This window comes from Dipodomys spectabilis, unplaced genomic scaffold, assembly GCF_019054845.1.
Source record: "Dipodomys spectabilis isolate Male_0828 unplaced genomic scaffold, ASM1905484v1 ptg000231l, whole genome shotgun sequence".
Taxonomy (NCBI): domain Eukaryota; kingdom Metazoa; phylum Chordata; class Mammalia; order Rodentia; family Heteromyidae; genus Dipodomys; species Dipodomys spectabilis.
In genome coordinates, this window is record NW_024870908.1 from 7870978 (window position 1) to 7883369 (window position 12392).

Below are 12392 nucleotides of genomic sequence, written 5' to 3' on the forward strand. Positions count from 1 at the left end.
ATTTTTGGTCTTGGTTGATTGGTTGGTTGGTTGGTTGGTTGTGGTGGTGCTGGCTTTTGAATTCAGAGCTCAGTCTTGCCAAGCGGGTGCTCTGTCACTTGAGTCTACTCAGCCCTGCTTTGCTTTAGTTTTCAGGTAGGCCCTGTCTTTGCCTAGGACCCGCTTCAGATGGTGGTTCTCCTGCCTAAGCCTCAGGAGTAGCTGGGACCTTTGTGTCGCCTGGCTGCTTTGTTGCAGTAGAGTCTCGGTGATCTTTTCCCCAGGCTAGTGTTGAACCTCCATCTTCCCAGTGTCCACCTCCTAAATTTCTGTTAACGGCCAGCAATCTATCATAGGATGAGCCTAGAATTAATCCATTGGTGTGATCACAGCCTTACTGGTCCAACCACTTCCAGAAGCCCATCAGCTAGCTGCCAAGCTAGCACGCAGACTCTGGGTAACATCTTAAATCCAAATGTAACAGATGTCTGCCCCAAATTGGGCCCCACATCCAGAGCTCAGGAGAGAGGGACCGGGGCTGCCCAGGTATGTTGGGCTGCTCTGCCAGAGCCTACTGTCCTGACCTCCAGCAGCAGGTTCAAAACCACCAGTCCTGGACTGCGAAGGTGGCTCCATAGTAGAGTGCTTGCCTCATATGCATGAGCCCCTGGGTTCGATTCCTCAGCACCACATATGCAGAAAAAGCCAGAAATGGCGCTGTGGCTCAAGCGGTCAAGCGCTAGCTTTGAGCTGAGGGACAGTGCCCAGGCCCAGAGTTCAAGCCTCATGACTGACAAAAACAAAACAAAACAAAGCAAAACAACAATGAAACACCACCAGGCCTGAGGGCATTTGCTTCTCCAGCTGTCTCCCTGTGATTCCAGCACAGGCACGCTGGGAGCAGTCCCCGTTCCCAGCCACCGCTGAGCCCCAGTGTGGCCAGCAGAGGGTACAAGATGACCTCATTCTCACCTGCCCGAACCATCACATAGGGGAAAGCCCTTTGCTGGTTCCATCTGGTGACAGCTAGGTGTCAGGCCACACCGAATCAAAGATGTATTACCGGTTAATGTATACAGTTATGAATGAAGTTACAAAATACTGAAATTCAGTTGCAGATTAGCCTCAATCCTGGCTGTCAAGGAAGTAAATATGCATCCTCTACATTAGCACAAAATACACACCCGGTAGTGTATTTTACTATGCCATTATTATTTTTTTTTTTGGTCGGCCATGGGGCTTGAACTCTGGGCCTGGGCGCTGTCCCTCAGCTCTTCAGCTCAAGGCGAGCGCTCTACCACTTGAGCTACAGCGCCACTTCCGGTTTTCTGGTGGTTTATTGGAGATAGGACTCTCACGGTCTTTCCTGCCCGGGCTGGCTTTGAACCGCGATCCTCAGATCTCAGCCTCCTGAGTAGCTAGGATTACAGGCGTGAACCACCAGCGCCATGCTTACTATGCCATTGCTTGACTAGAGTGTTTTACTGTATACACAGGAGGCTGTGGGCAGGAGAATCACTGTCTGAAGCAGGTCTAAGGCAGACACAGGAAAGCTTCCCTAAAACATAAGTAGTATCACCCTATACCCTCCAGGAGCTACTCTTTCAGTATTATCACCTGCTGGCTCAGAGCTTTCCTGATCTTTTTGGTTAATAGCTGAGTGATTATATGATTTTGCTGAGTCTTCTAGTGGTTCATTCAATAAGCTTCTTTCCAAGTTCTTTCTTGGTGGGTTCATTGATTCAGTACTCTGCACGTGACAGAAACAGTACATTTGTCTATTACTTACCTTAAGGAATCCTGGGGTTGCTTTTGCTTTCTTTCATTCTTTTTGTGTGTGTATGTGTGCCAGTTCTAGGGCTTGAACTGAGTGCTTAGTCACTGTCCCTGGGCTTTCTGTGCTCAAGGTCAGTGGCTCTAGAGCCACATCTCTGCTTCCTTTATTTTTTTGGCTGGGGGGGGGGGGGGGCGAGGGCAGTTAATATAATTTGAGATAAAAGTCTCTTGGACTTTCCTTCTCAGGCTAGCTTCCTTCCTAGACTGGTTTTGAACTGCAATCCTTAGATCTCAGCCTTCCTGAGTAAATAGGATTACAGGCATGAGCCACCAGGACCTGGCCATATTAAAAAAAAAAATCAGATGCCAAGCCATATATATTCTACACAAACTTAACATATTACAGAACTAATTTTTAGGAATGATTAGCAATGGCAGTTATTGAATTCACTGATAGGTACCTGGAGATCCTGGGATGGATTTTTCACTCTTTTCATAGATACATGAGAAGGAACCTTTTGAGTGCTAGGAACTTCATAACTTCAGGAATTGTGGGAATTGGTTTCTCAGCTTTTGATTCTTGCCTGCAAGGACTCTGTGTGCTACAGCTGGAATGCTGTATGTTTGAGGCAAGCTCATTCCATTGCTGGTGGACGTTGACCCAGGGCACTGTCTGCCCTGGGTGCTGGTTTGTGCCATCCCTGGAGCTACACGTGAGCAGTTTCAGCTTCAGCCTTCAGCTTATTTTATTGGTCTATGGTCTTGGTGGCTAGATCTCAGCTGAACCTTGTACTTGCTAGCTAGACTAATAGTACACGGTCAATGGGAGCACACCCCTTCATCCATCCCTTCCACTTATGGAAACAGAGCCAAAGGAATTCACAAATGTGCTGATTCCACCAGCAAGCAGTCGTACAAGCCCATTGTCCACGAGTGGAGGCATGGGCTCGGGGTGTCGGAACGTGCATGGAGACTGTGCTGTGGACTGTGCTGAGTGAGTGGAAGGACAGTCATGACAGCGTAAAAAGCAGGTTAGGAGCTGTATGGCATCTGGACACTCATGGCTCACAGTTGTTCTCTCAGCTCCTCAAGAGGCTGAGACCTCAGGACCATGGTTCAAACTCAGCCCCAGCAGGAAAGTCCCTGAGACTCTTAGCTCCAATTAACCTCCAAGAAGCCAGGAATGCAGCTGTGGCTCAAGTAGGACAGTGCCAATCCTGAGTGGAAAAAGCCAGGAGAGAGCACAAGGCCTGAGTTCAAGGCCTGTTACCGGCATATACATAAATAATAATAAAGTACAGCTTAAACATGGGGATCATAGACTACCTAATTTGTTTAGGGAGAGGTTGATTTTTTTGGTCGGTTCTAGGGCTTGAGCTCTGGGCCTGGGTGCTGCTGTCCCTCAACTCTTCAGATCAAGGGGAGCTCTTTACCGCTTGAGGCACAGCACCACTTCCGGTTTTCTGGTGGTTTATTGGAGAGAAGAGTCTCACGGACTTTCCTGCCTGGGCTGGCTTTGAACCACGATCCTCAGATCTCAGCCTCCTGAGTAGCTAGGATGACAGGCCTGAGTCACTAGTGAGTCACTGGCTAGGGAGAGGTTTTGAGCCAAGGACTCTGTAGTACAGGCTGCCTCAAACCCTTCCTCAGCCTCCTGAATTCTGAGATTATAAATACTTATCACGCTACGCCGGGCGCCAGCGGGGGAGCCAGCAACAGCAACAGCAGCCCTTGGGTCACCCAGCCTCTGTGGAGAGGTGGAGGTGCTGGTTAACTGGTACTAGGCTGGAGCACTGCTGAGCAGGCCAAAGGCCAAAGACCAAGGTGTGCATACCGCAGGTGGGATTCACCCCAGAGAGCAAGAAAGCGCACGCTCAGACCCCTACAGCCCTGCGTTTATTTGCAGAATAAAGTCATCTCTCAACACAGCACCTACAGCCCAGGACAGACGCCCAAGCCCCCACTGAGCAAGGGGTCCCCCTGCTCTGGAGTGGTGGCTGCACTGCAGGCCGGGCCCCTCTCCCCGTCAGTGTTCCGACCTCTCCACCTTCACCCGCATGCTGACCACGCCCTCGATGCCCGCCTCCATCTCGTCGCCGTCCGCCACCGGCCCCACGCCGCTCGGCGTCCCCGTCAGGATGAAGTCGCCCTCCTCCAGGGTGATGATCCTGGAGATGTAGCTGATGAGGAAGGGCACGGAGAAGATCATGGCGGCCGTCTCCCCCTGCTGCCGGAGCTGGCCGTTGACGCGGAGCCACAGCCGCAGGGCGTGCGGGTCGGGCACGCGCTCGCGGGGCACGAAGGCGCTGACGGGGCAGGAGCCCGAGAAGCCCTTGGCCAGCGTCCAGGGCAGGCCCTTCTCGCGGCAGGCGTCCTGCACGTCGCGGGCCGTCATGTCGAGGCCCAGGGCGTAGCCGGCCACGCAGCGCATGGCGGCGGCCTCGGGGACGGCGCGCGCGCGGCGGCCCAGCACGACGCCCAGCTCCAGCTCGTGGTGCAGGCGGCGGCAGTAGGCGGGCAGTCGCGCCGGCGAGCCCGGGGGCGCGTACGCCGAGGACGGCTTCAGGAAGAGCAGCGGCTCGCGGGGCGGCGCGCCGCGCATCTCCCGGACGTGGTCCGCGTAGTTCCTCCCGACGCAGACGATGTTCTTCCCCCACTCCCAGAAGCGGGACAGCGGCCCGGGGCCCGCCATGGCGCCGCGCCGGTCACGTGCGCGCCGGCCCCGGCGCCTACGGCAGCCCGGAGAGGAGGCGCCGCCGGGACGCGCTGCCAGGGGCGCGCTGCCAGGGGCGCGCTGCCAGGGACGCTCACGTACGCGGAGCCGCGGCCGCCCGCCGCTGGCTCAGTGGAGCCGCGGACTGTCCGCGGCGTCCCACGACCGCCGCCGACTCCGCCTTCCAGACTCCGCCTCCGGCCTCGCTGATTGGCCGGGCCGGGCCGGGCGGGAAGGGCCGGTACTGATTGGCTGCGATCGGCACAGGGTGGGCCCTAGCTGACGGGGGACGCGCGGCGCAGGGCGGGCACTGGCTTGTCGGGGGCGGGGCGGGGCGGGGCGCGGCGGGCGCTGATTGGCTGCGGCCGCCGACGCGGTGTTCCGGCCCCCGACGCCGGTGTTGCGGTTCTGCGCCCGGGCAGTGCTGCCCGGCGGGTCATGGTGCTCGGCCGCGGGCCGCTCTGCTGCCGGAGACTCGCGGCGCTGGGACTGTCCTGCGCGCGCCGCGGCCTGGGTAGGTGCGCCGGGCGCGGACGGGCGCGGCTCGGCGCCGACGGGCAGGGCGTCGGTTGGGCGCGCCGGCGTCGTCCCTGGCTCAGGTGCCTGGACGCCCGCGGGCCGGCGGGAGGGCAGCGCCGACGCGGGGCCGCGGGCGGAGGGCGGGAGGGCGGCGGCGGCCCGGCCAGGCTCTCCATCTCGGACCGTCCAGCCCGAGCTAACGTGGCCGCGGCCGGGCCGGGGACGAACGGGGCCGCCTCGCCGCTCCCTGTCCCGCCAGCCGCGGCCGGGGCTCTGACGGCGGGCCGCCCGTCCGACCTGGGCCCCGACGCGGCGCCTCCCGGGCTGCGTGGACGGGGCAGCGGGCGAGTCCCCTCCTCGGGGACCTCCGCCCTCCCGGACACGGGGTGGGGGGGTCACCGGAGGGGTCATCGCGGCGAGAAAGCGGCGTTTCTAGGAAATACACGTTAAGTCGGTGGTGGGACTCGAACTTCGGGCTTCAGGGGCGCCAGGCGGGGGCTCTGCGGGCTGGAGCCGGTGCCGGGCCCCGGATGTGCCCCGTTCATGCCTCGGTGCGCACCTGTGAGCCCGGCGGTCGGTTGCGATGGGGTCTCGCGGACGTTATTTACGTTGTCTGGTCTCCAGCCTCGGTCCTCCCAAGGGCGCCTGGCGTCCAAGGACACTTCATGAAGGGCGCCCCCCTCCCCAGGTCCTCATCACCCGCGGGTGAGGGGGGCCGGAGGGCATGCAGAGTATGGCAGGAACTGCATGCATTCCACCAAGAGGTTTTGTTGAGCATTAGAAGGATCTGGAAAACCCAGGACAGGAGATGTGTCGAAAAAGAGACCTGGGAACTCAGGTGGTCAGGTTTGTGCAGCCTGCTTCCAGGCCCTGGGTTCGAGCCGCTCCTGCGGTCTGCACCCGTGCAGTGCAGGGTTTTGCTGGCTGTGGCGGATGAAGGTGGGCCCGAGGCATCTCTCCTGTCCCCTGCGAGGTCGTCTACCCCTTGGGCAGGAACACTGAACCGTGCTGTTGGGGCCTCAAGCATTTTAGATGGAATCGTCTGGTGGCTCTGAGTACCTTGGTGTCTGTGCACTGGTGCTCACCACCGGCGGGCTCTGGGGAGGCCTGGGGCTCACCGCTGGCCTTTTTGCATCCGTCATACTTGAGGCCTGCAGGGGCTGCAAGGTGTGCGTTATCCACTCTCGGATGGCTGTCATTCAGTAGCAAATGCTGTTTTGTCAGAGGCGTTGTGAAACAGGCCGGACACAGAAGCTGCCCGCTACCCGCTGCACCGCGGGGCAGGCAGGCCTGCACCCACCCCAGCCCAGCAGGTCTGTCCTTCAGAGCCTTGAGAGGAAAGCATCCTCATTCTGAGCTGGGAGCGTGGCTCTGCTGAAGCACACACCGACTTGCGCAAAGCCCCCGGCTCTGCCCCCAGCTCAGGGAGACGAGAACCCCACCTCTGACACGGTGCCGGCATGGGTCGTTTGCGGCACTTTTCTCATGGATGTGGTTCTTCTGTCGGAGGAAATTAGGAAACCCGGAGCGCCGAGCCTCAGTGTGCACGGGGAGCTGGTCTGAGGTCTGCGACCTGAGGCTGCACCCCGCGTCCTCAGGCCCGGCCCTGCTGGGAGTCTTCTGCTATCACTCGGATTTGAGGAAGAGTCTGACTGTGGAGCAGGGCGCCATGAAGGTGGAGCTGCTGCCCGCCCTGACCGACAACTACATGTACCTGCTCATCGACGAGGCCACGCGGGAGGCTGCCATTGTGGACCCCGTGCAGCCCCAGAAGGTACGTGGCTCTCTGCACGGCGCCTGAGCCCCGACAGTGTTGGGAGGGTGGGGCCACCAGGCTCCCATGGCAGTACCGCGCGTGCACCGCGTTAAGCCTTGCAGTGTTGAGTCCATGGAGCCTGGCCCTCCAGTGCTTTCATCTCTCAGCACTGCCTGTGTGCGTGTATGCATGTGTGTGTGTGTGTGTGTGTGTGCAAGAGAGAGAGAGGAGTGGGGAGAGAAAGGGGGAGGGAGAGACAGACAGACAAACCTTGGAGCCAGAATGGCTTGGAGAGGTCTGAGGGGAGGCTGCCCCCGCTGGGGCAGGACCTGGGCTGGGCACTGGTCTCTGGCAGGGGAGAGGGGTATGACCGCACCTGTCGCGCCGTGTGGTTGCAGGTTGTAGAAACGGTGAAGAAGCACGGGGTGAAGCTGACCACAGTGCTCACCACCCACCACCACTGGTAAGTGTGGGCCGGGCCGGCTCTGGCCCTGGAGGGGCCCTGGAGGGGGCGGGTGCCCTGGACACGGCCAGCCCTCCCCTCCCCCACAGGAATCTGAGAAAGCACCAGGCCTTCTGTCCTCCTGCCCTGGGGCCACTGGGGCACCGTGCCTGGCACTGCCCGCGTGGTGGGACTGGTGGCAGAGGGCAGGGCCGCCTCTCTGGCCACAAGAGGACCCGGAGACTTTTGTCTAGATCTTTGGCTGATGAACAGAACAATGGCTGCCATGAGTTTTTTTCAAAGTAGCTATGTTTCAAGAGATATTTTTAATTTTTGTTCTCCAGTTAACTACTGAAAGGCCAGAAGCAGAACTGTGGTTAAATGGCAGACCTCTAGCCCTGAGCAAAAAGCCCAGGGACAGTGCTCAGGGGCTTTTTTTTTTGCCAATCCTGGGGCTTGAACTCAGGGCCCAGGCGCTGTCCCTGAGCTTCCTGTGCTCAAGGCTAGCACTCACTTGAGCCACAGCACCACTTCTGGCTGTTTCTGTGTGTGTGGTTCTGAGGAATGGAACCCAGGGCTTCATTACTGCTAAGCAAGCACTCTACCACTGAGTCACCTCCCAGCCCCAAAAGGATTCTTTTTGGATTTTTGACACGTCTGAAGTTCTTGTGCTGTAGAAATACCTGTTTGCCTCTTGGTTTTAGACCACACAAGGCCCCCAGGCTGCCCCCCCCCCCCCCATTCTCCCTAGGCATCTCTGCTCAGGAGCTCCTGGAGCCGCAGCTGTCATTAGCAAAGCTACTTGGGTGCCAGGCCCAGACTCCGAGCCACAGCCGCACTGGGGCGGGAGGCTGGTGTCCCCTGCCTTGATCTGGGTCAGGGCTTAGAGGCTGCCTGTTGTGGCCGCAGGTCCCGGCCCTCCCCGATGCCTGCTCAGCGCTGGGCACCGGCGGACACGGCCACACCCACAGGGGCCACTCAGAGACTCCTTCCGACACGGCTGGTTCTCCAGCACCGTCATGTTTATGTCACAAACCAGGGCTGGCTCCAGGGTTCTTTATCAGTGTCAGCATTTTGTATGATTCCTCTTTGTCTTGTGTCATCTCTTGCTGGGGACAGGCCTTAGGCCTTTGCTGCACTCCAGGCCTCTCCCGGTCCCTTCCCTGGGGCTCAGACCACAGGGTCCCTAGGGAAACCTGGAGCCCTGATGGGGCTTCCGGGACGGGTGCCGCAGCCTGGAGCAGAACAGTGGCCACTGGGGGTAGTGCGGGAGGGCCCCCACCCACCTGGAACTTCCCCGCCCTGCCAGTTCAGAGCCAGCCTGGGGGCTGGGAAGGCAGCTCAGTGGTGGAGTGCTTGCCTCGCATGCATGAAGCCCTGGGTTCAATTTCTCAGTACCACATACACAGAAAAAGCCAAAAGTGGCGCTATGGCTCAAGTGGTAGAGTGCTGGCTTCAAGCAAAAGCAGCTCAGGGACAGTGCCCAGGCCCTGAGTTCAAGCCCCAGGACTGAAAAAAAAAAAAAAAAGACTGCCTGGGCTGAGAGGAGACTGAGAGCAGCGGGGGGCGCGGCGGGCGCGGGGGGCGCGGGGGACTCAGCGGGCGCGGGGACCTGGCTGTGGCACCAGGCGTGGGGCTGAAAGACACACCAGAAACCCCGCTAGTACCGGAGGATGAATGCAGGGGTCGGCCTCTTTGCCCATCTGACTTACAGGGACCATGCTGGCGGGAACGAGAAGCTGGTGAAGATGGAAACCGGGCTGAAGGTGTACGGCGGCGATGACCGGATCGGAGCTCTGACGCACAAAGTCACACACCTGACCACGCTGCAGGTGAGGGGCCGCAGGGCACCCTGCCGGCCCTGCCTGGAACAGGGCCCGGAGAACCACAGCCCCCCAGCCTCCACTCAAGGGAGGGGGTTCTCAGGGGGACCCCGACAGCCCTCTGGGGAGACGCCCAAGAAAGCCGACTAACATGACGGCTCCGAGGGGTGGGCGCCGGGGACGGGGCAGGTGTCTTGGGGTGCAGTGGGGGCTGCCTTTGCAGCACACAGCCCGGGGGGGGGGGGGCGGGGTGGCTGCCTGCCGAGGTGGAAGGTGCGAGAACGTGGGGTGAACTCTGGTAAGAGCTGCTGGGTGCTGGCCATCTTTTTCTGGCAAGATGCCTCATTTGGCCCAATTTTGAAGGAGAAAACAAGAGCTCCTGAGCTTTGGCCAAAAGCAAGCAGAGTGGCCTGGGGCGGCCCCGTCTCCAGGGGCGGGGGCGGGGCCCGGGGTGCCCACGGGTGGGTGGGGTGTGGTGGGGCTGGCGTGGAGCCGGCAGGGCGTGGCCCAGCGGGCACTCACACCCGCGCTTGTCCCAGGTGGGGTCTCTCCACGTCAAATGCCTGGCCACGCCGTGTCACACCTCGGGGCACATCTGTTACTTCGTGAGCAAGCCGGGGGCGGCGGGGCCCCCTGCGGTGTTCACTGGTGAGTGAGCGCCCCGCTTGCCCGTCCCGGGGTCCTTGCTTAGTGTTTCTCCTCAGGCTCTACCACTTGAGCCAGACTTCCACGTGTGCTTTCTTTGGTAGACAACTGGAGATCAGCGTACCCCAGACTTTTCTTTTCCTGATGGGCTTTAAACTGTGGTTCTGGGATCTCAGCCTGCTAAGGAGCTAGGCCCACAGGCGTGAGCGCCGGTGCGTGCTCCTGTATTTATTTTGAACATCTCCACCGCAGAGTTCCCACTTCTTCAACTCTGGCTGGGCCAGGCCTCTGGCCCGCCCTGGCGCCCCAGAGTGTCCCACGTGGCTGGCGCTGGTCACCTGTGTGGCCCTGGGTGATGAGGCCCAGCTGCAGCAGCTCCCGGCTCGGGGCCGGCTCCCTGAGGGGTGTCAGGGCTGCGTGAAGCCCCCGGTGACGAGCTGTGTGGCTCGGGTGCTGAGAGGCGGGGGATGCTTGCTGGGGGAGGCTGCGGTGGGGGTGGCGTGGGGGGAGGGGAGGGGCCGGGTGTCTTTGGCAGCTGCAGAGGGGGTAACGGCTTGGACTCTGAGATGGGGTGCCTGTGGGAGGCCCGGCAGAGGAGACCAGCGGTGCAGGAGAGGTGGCCAGGCCTGCAGGGTAGGGCACGGGAGCAGGCACCCCCTATGCCATTACTATTATTTTAGAGCAAGTACTGGGGCTCAAGCTTGGGGCCCTGCAGGTTCTCCCCTGGCTTTTTCACTCATGGCTGGTATCTACCATGTGTGCCACGTCTCCATGTCTGGCTTTTTGTGGGTGACTGAGAGGCGAGGGTCTCTGGTGAGATCTGGACTGAGGTTCAAGGCTGGGCCAGGCAGCGAAGTCCTGGAGATGTGCTCCGGCAGGGGAGGATGCGTGGGGCCCAGGGACCGTGGGGTGGGTGCGCCTGAGCCACTTCGGTGGCTTTGCTGCCATTTGAGTCTGGGGGCACAAAGTGGGGGCTGGGAGGGTGGGGTGGGGAGGCCACTGGCATCCGGGCAACAGGCAGGGAGGGGGCAGCACAGGCTGGGATGCTGGTGAGCTGCAGCTGCACCCCAGGGGGCAGGAGGCCAGTCGGGCTCCTCCAAGGCCTCATGGCCACCCGTGCTCCAGGCGACACCCTGTTTGTGGCTGGCTGCGGGAAGTTCTACGAAGGGACCGCCGACGAGATGTGTAAGGCACTGCTGGAAGTCCTGGGCCGGCTGCCTCCAGACACGGTAGGCCCCCCTCCGCCCGGCCCCCCTCTGCCCGGCCCGCGCCCCTCAGCCGCCTCCCCGCCCTGGGCCGCTGCTGGGGAATGGAGTCTGGCGCCTGTGCAGCTTCGCTGAGCTGGGTGCGCGGCGGGCGGGGCAGTCCTGGAAGCCCTTCCTTGGCATTTGGCGTGTGCAGGTGGCCAGCCCAGGGTGGCCGCTGGCGTCCACGAGCCATGCGTCCGCTGGGGGCCGGGCGGGGAGGAGAGCGCTCTGTCCGCTTTCCCTAGAAAGTCTACTGTGGCCACGAGTACACCATCAACAACCTCAAGTTCGCGCGCCACGTGGAGCCCAGCAACGCGGCCGTCCAGGAGAAGCTGGCTTGGGCCAAGGTGAGTGGGCACACAGTCCCACGGGGCCAGGCACGGCGCCTGCCTGTTCCAACTTGGGGTTCAGACTCCATGTTTCTAACCTGGCTGTAGGCTCTGGCTCTGCCCCCGACGGTGCGGTGCGCCAGAGGGGCCTGTGTGGCATTGCACACCCACGCACACGCATGCCTGCCGCCTCCCAGCTTCACACGCTCACTCACCGGCGGACCCCTCCTGTCGGCCCCCGTGTTAGACCGCTTTCCTTGCTCCGAGCGAGCATCTGGGCGGCTCCCTCCACCCCGCCGGTCCTCAGCTTCCGTGAGATGAGAGCTGTGCGTGGCTGTGCGTTCTCAACGCTGGGTCCCCGGCCGTCCCGCCCTCCACACAGTCCCCCAGTTAGGATGGTGCCAGGACGGGCGGGCGCGGCGCGGCCGGGCCTAGGCCCCGAGTGACGTGACGCTGTCCTCCCCTGCAGGAGAAGTATGCAATCGGGGAGCCCACAGTGCCGTCCACCCTGGCGGAGGAATTCACCTACAATCCCTTCATGAGAGTCAGGTGTGGGGGGCCCCGGGGGAGGGGCCGCACCCCACACTCGGGTCGCTGCTCCGGGGCTGCCAGCAGCTCACGCTCCTCCCCGTGGGCAGCGTCCGGCTTGGCCGCCTGGCCGGGCTCCCTCCTTCCCTGGGCGCCCGCAGGGTGTGAGGCTGTGCGTGGCGCTGAGCCGTCCCTCTCCCATGCCGGCAGGGAGAAGACAGTGCAGCAGCACGTGGGGGAGACGGACCCCGTGACCACCATGAAGGCCCTCCGCAGGGAGAAGGACCAGTTCAAGGTGCCCCGGGACTGAGGGCCGCCCGGCGGGGGCTGGGGCTGGGGGAAACCCAGTGTTCATTTTAAATTGAAATTAACTTCAGAGCCGGAGCGTGTGCGATCACACGCACTCTAATGTGTATTTATCAGAGAAAAATTTTAAAGTATTTATTCCCATAACCTCCGCTTCCAGACTCTGCGTCGTCTCCCCGGGGTGGGTGAGCTCCCCCACACCATCTGTCTGCCCAGGGAACCCCCTCCCCTGGGCTCAGCAGTGCTCACACGCGACACCCGAATCACAGGCCTCACAGGAGAAAGCCGTACACTGGCTTCACTCCTGAGAGTCACTTTCAAAGACACTG

The 12392-nt window shown here is 61.2% G+C and overlaps 2 protein-coding genes across 3 annotated transcripts in view; one reads left to right on the plus strand and one right to left on the minus strand.

Annotated features, from left to right (window-relative positions):
• Positions 1 to 3632: 3632 nt before the first annotated feature.
• Fahd1 (fumarylacetoacetate hydrolase domain containing 1) lies at positions 3633 to 4537 on the minus strand. Its single transcript, XM_042698270.1, has one exon. The coding sequence runs from the start codon at positions 4445 to 4447 to the stop codon at positions 3782 to 3784; it is 666 nt and encodes a 221-aa protein (XP_042554204.1). The 5' UTR covers positions 4448 to 4537; the 3' UTR covers positions 3633 to 3781.
• A 321-nt stretch (positions 4538 to 4858) lies between these two features.
• Hagh (hydroxyacylglutathione hydrolase) overlaps positions 4859 to 12392 on the plus strand; it is a 31611-nt gene continuing 24077 nt past the window's right edge. Inside the window, exons 1-9 of one of the 2 annotated variants that reach the window (XM_042698238.1) lie at positions 4859 to 4982; positions 6586 to 6761; positions 7142 to 7206; positions 8900 to 9017; positions 9548 to 9656; positions 10779 to 10882; positions 11146 to 11247; positions 11699 to 11778; positions 11968 to 12067. In XM_042698238.1, the coding sequence (XP_042554172.1) occupies positions 4907 to 4982; positions 6586 to 6761; positions 7142 to 7206; positions 8900 to 9017; positions 9548 to 9656; positions 10779 to 10882; positions 11146 to 11247; positions 11699 to 11778; positions 11968 to 12067 (930 nt within the window). In that variant the 5' untranslated portion in view covers positions 4859 to 4906. Of the gene's footprint in view, positions 4983 to 6585; positions 6762 to 7141; positions 7207 to 8899; positions 9018 to 9547; positions 9657 to 10778; positions 10883 to 11145; positions 11248 to 11698; positions 11779 to 11967; positions 12211 to 12392 lie in introns of those variants that run through there. The other variant, XM_042698237.1, reaches the window with a different exon arrangement.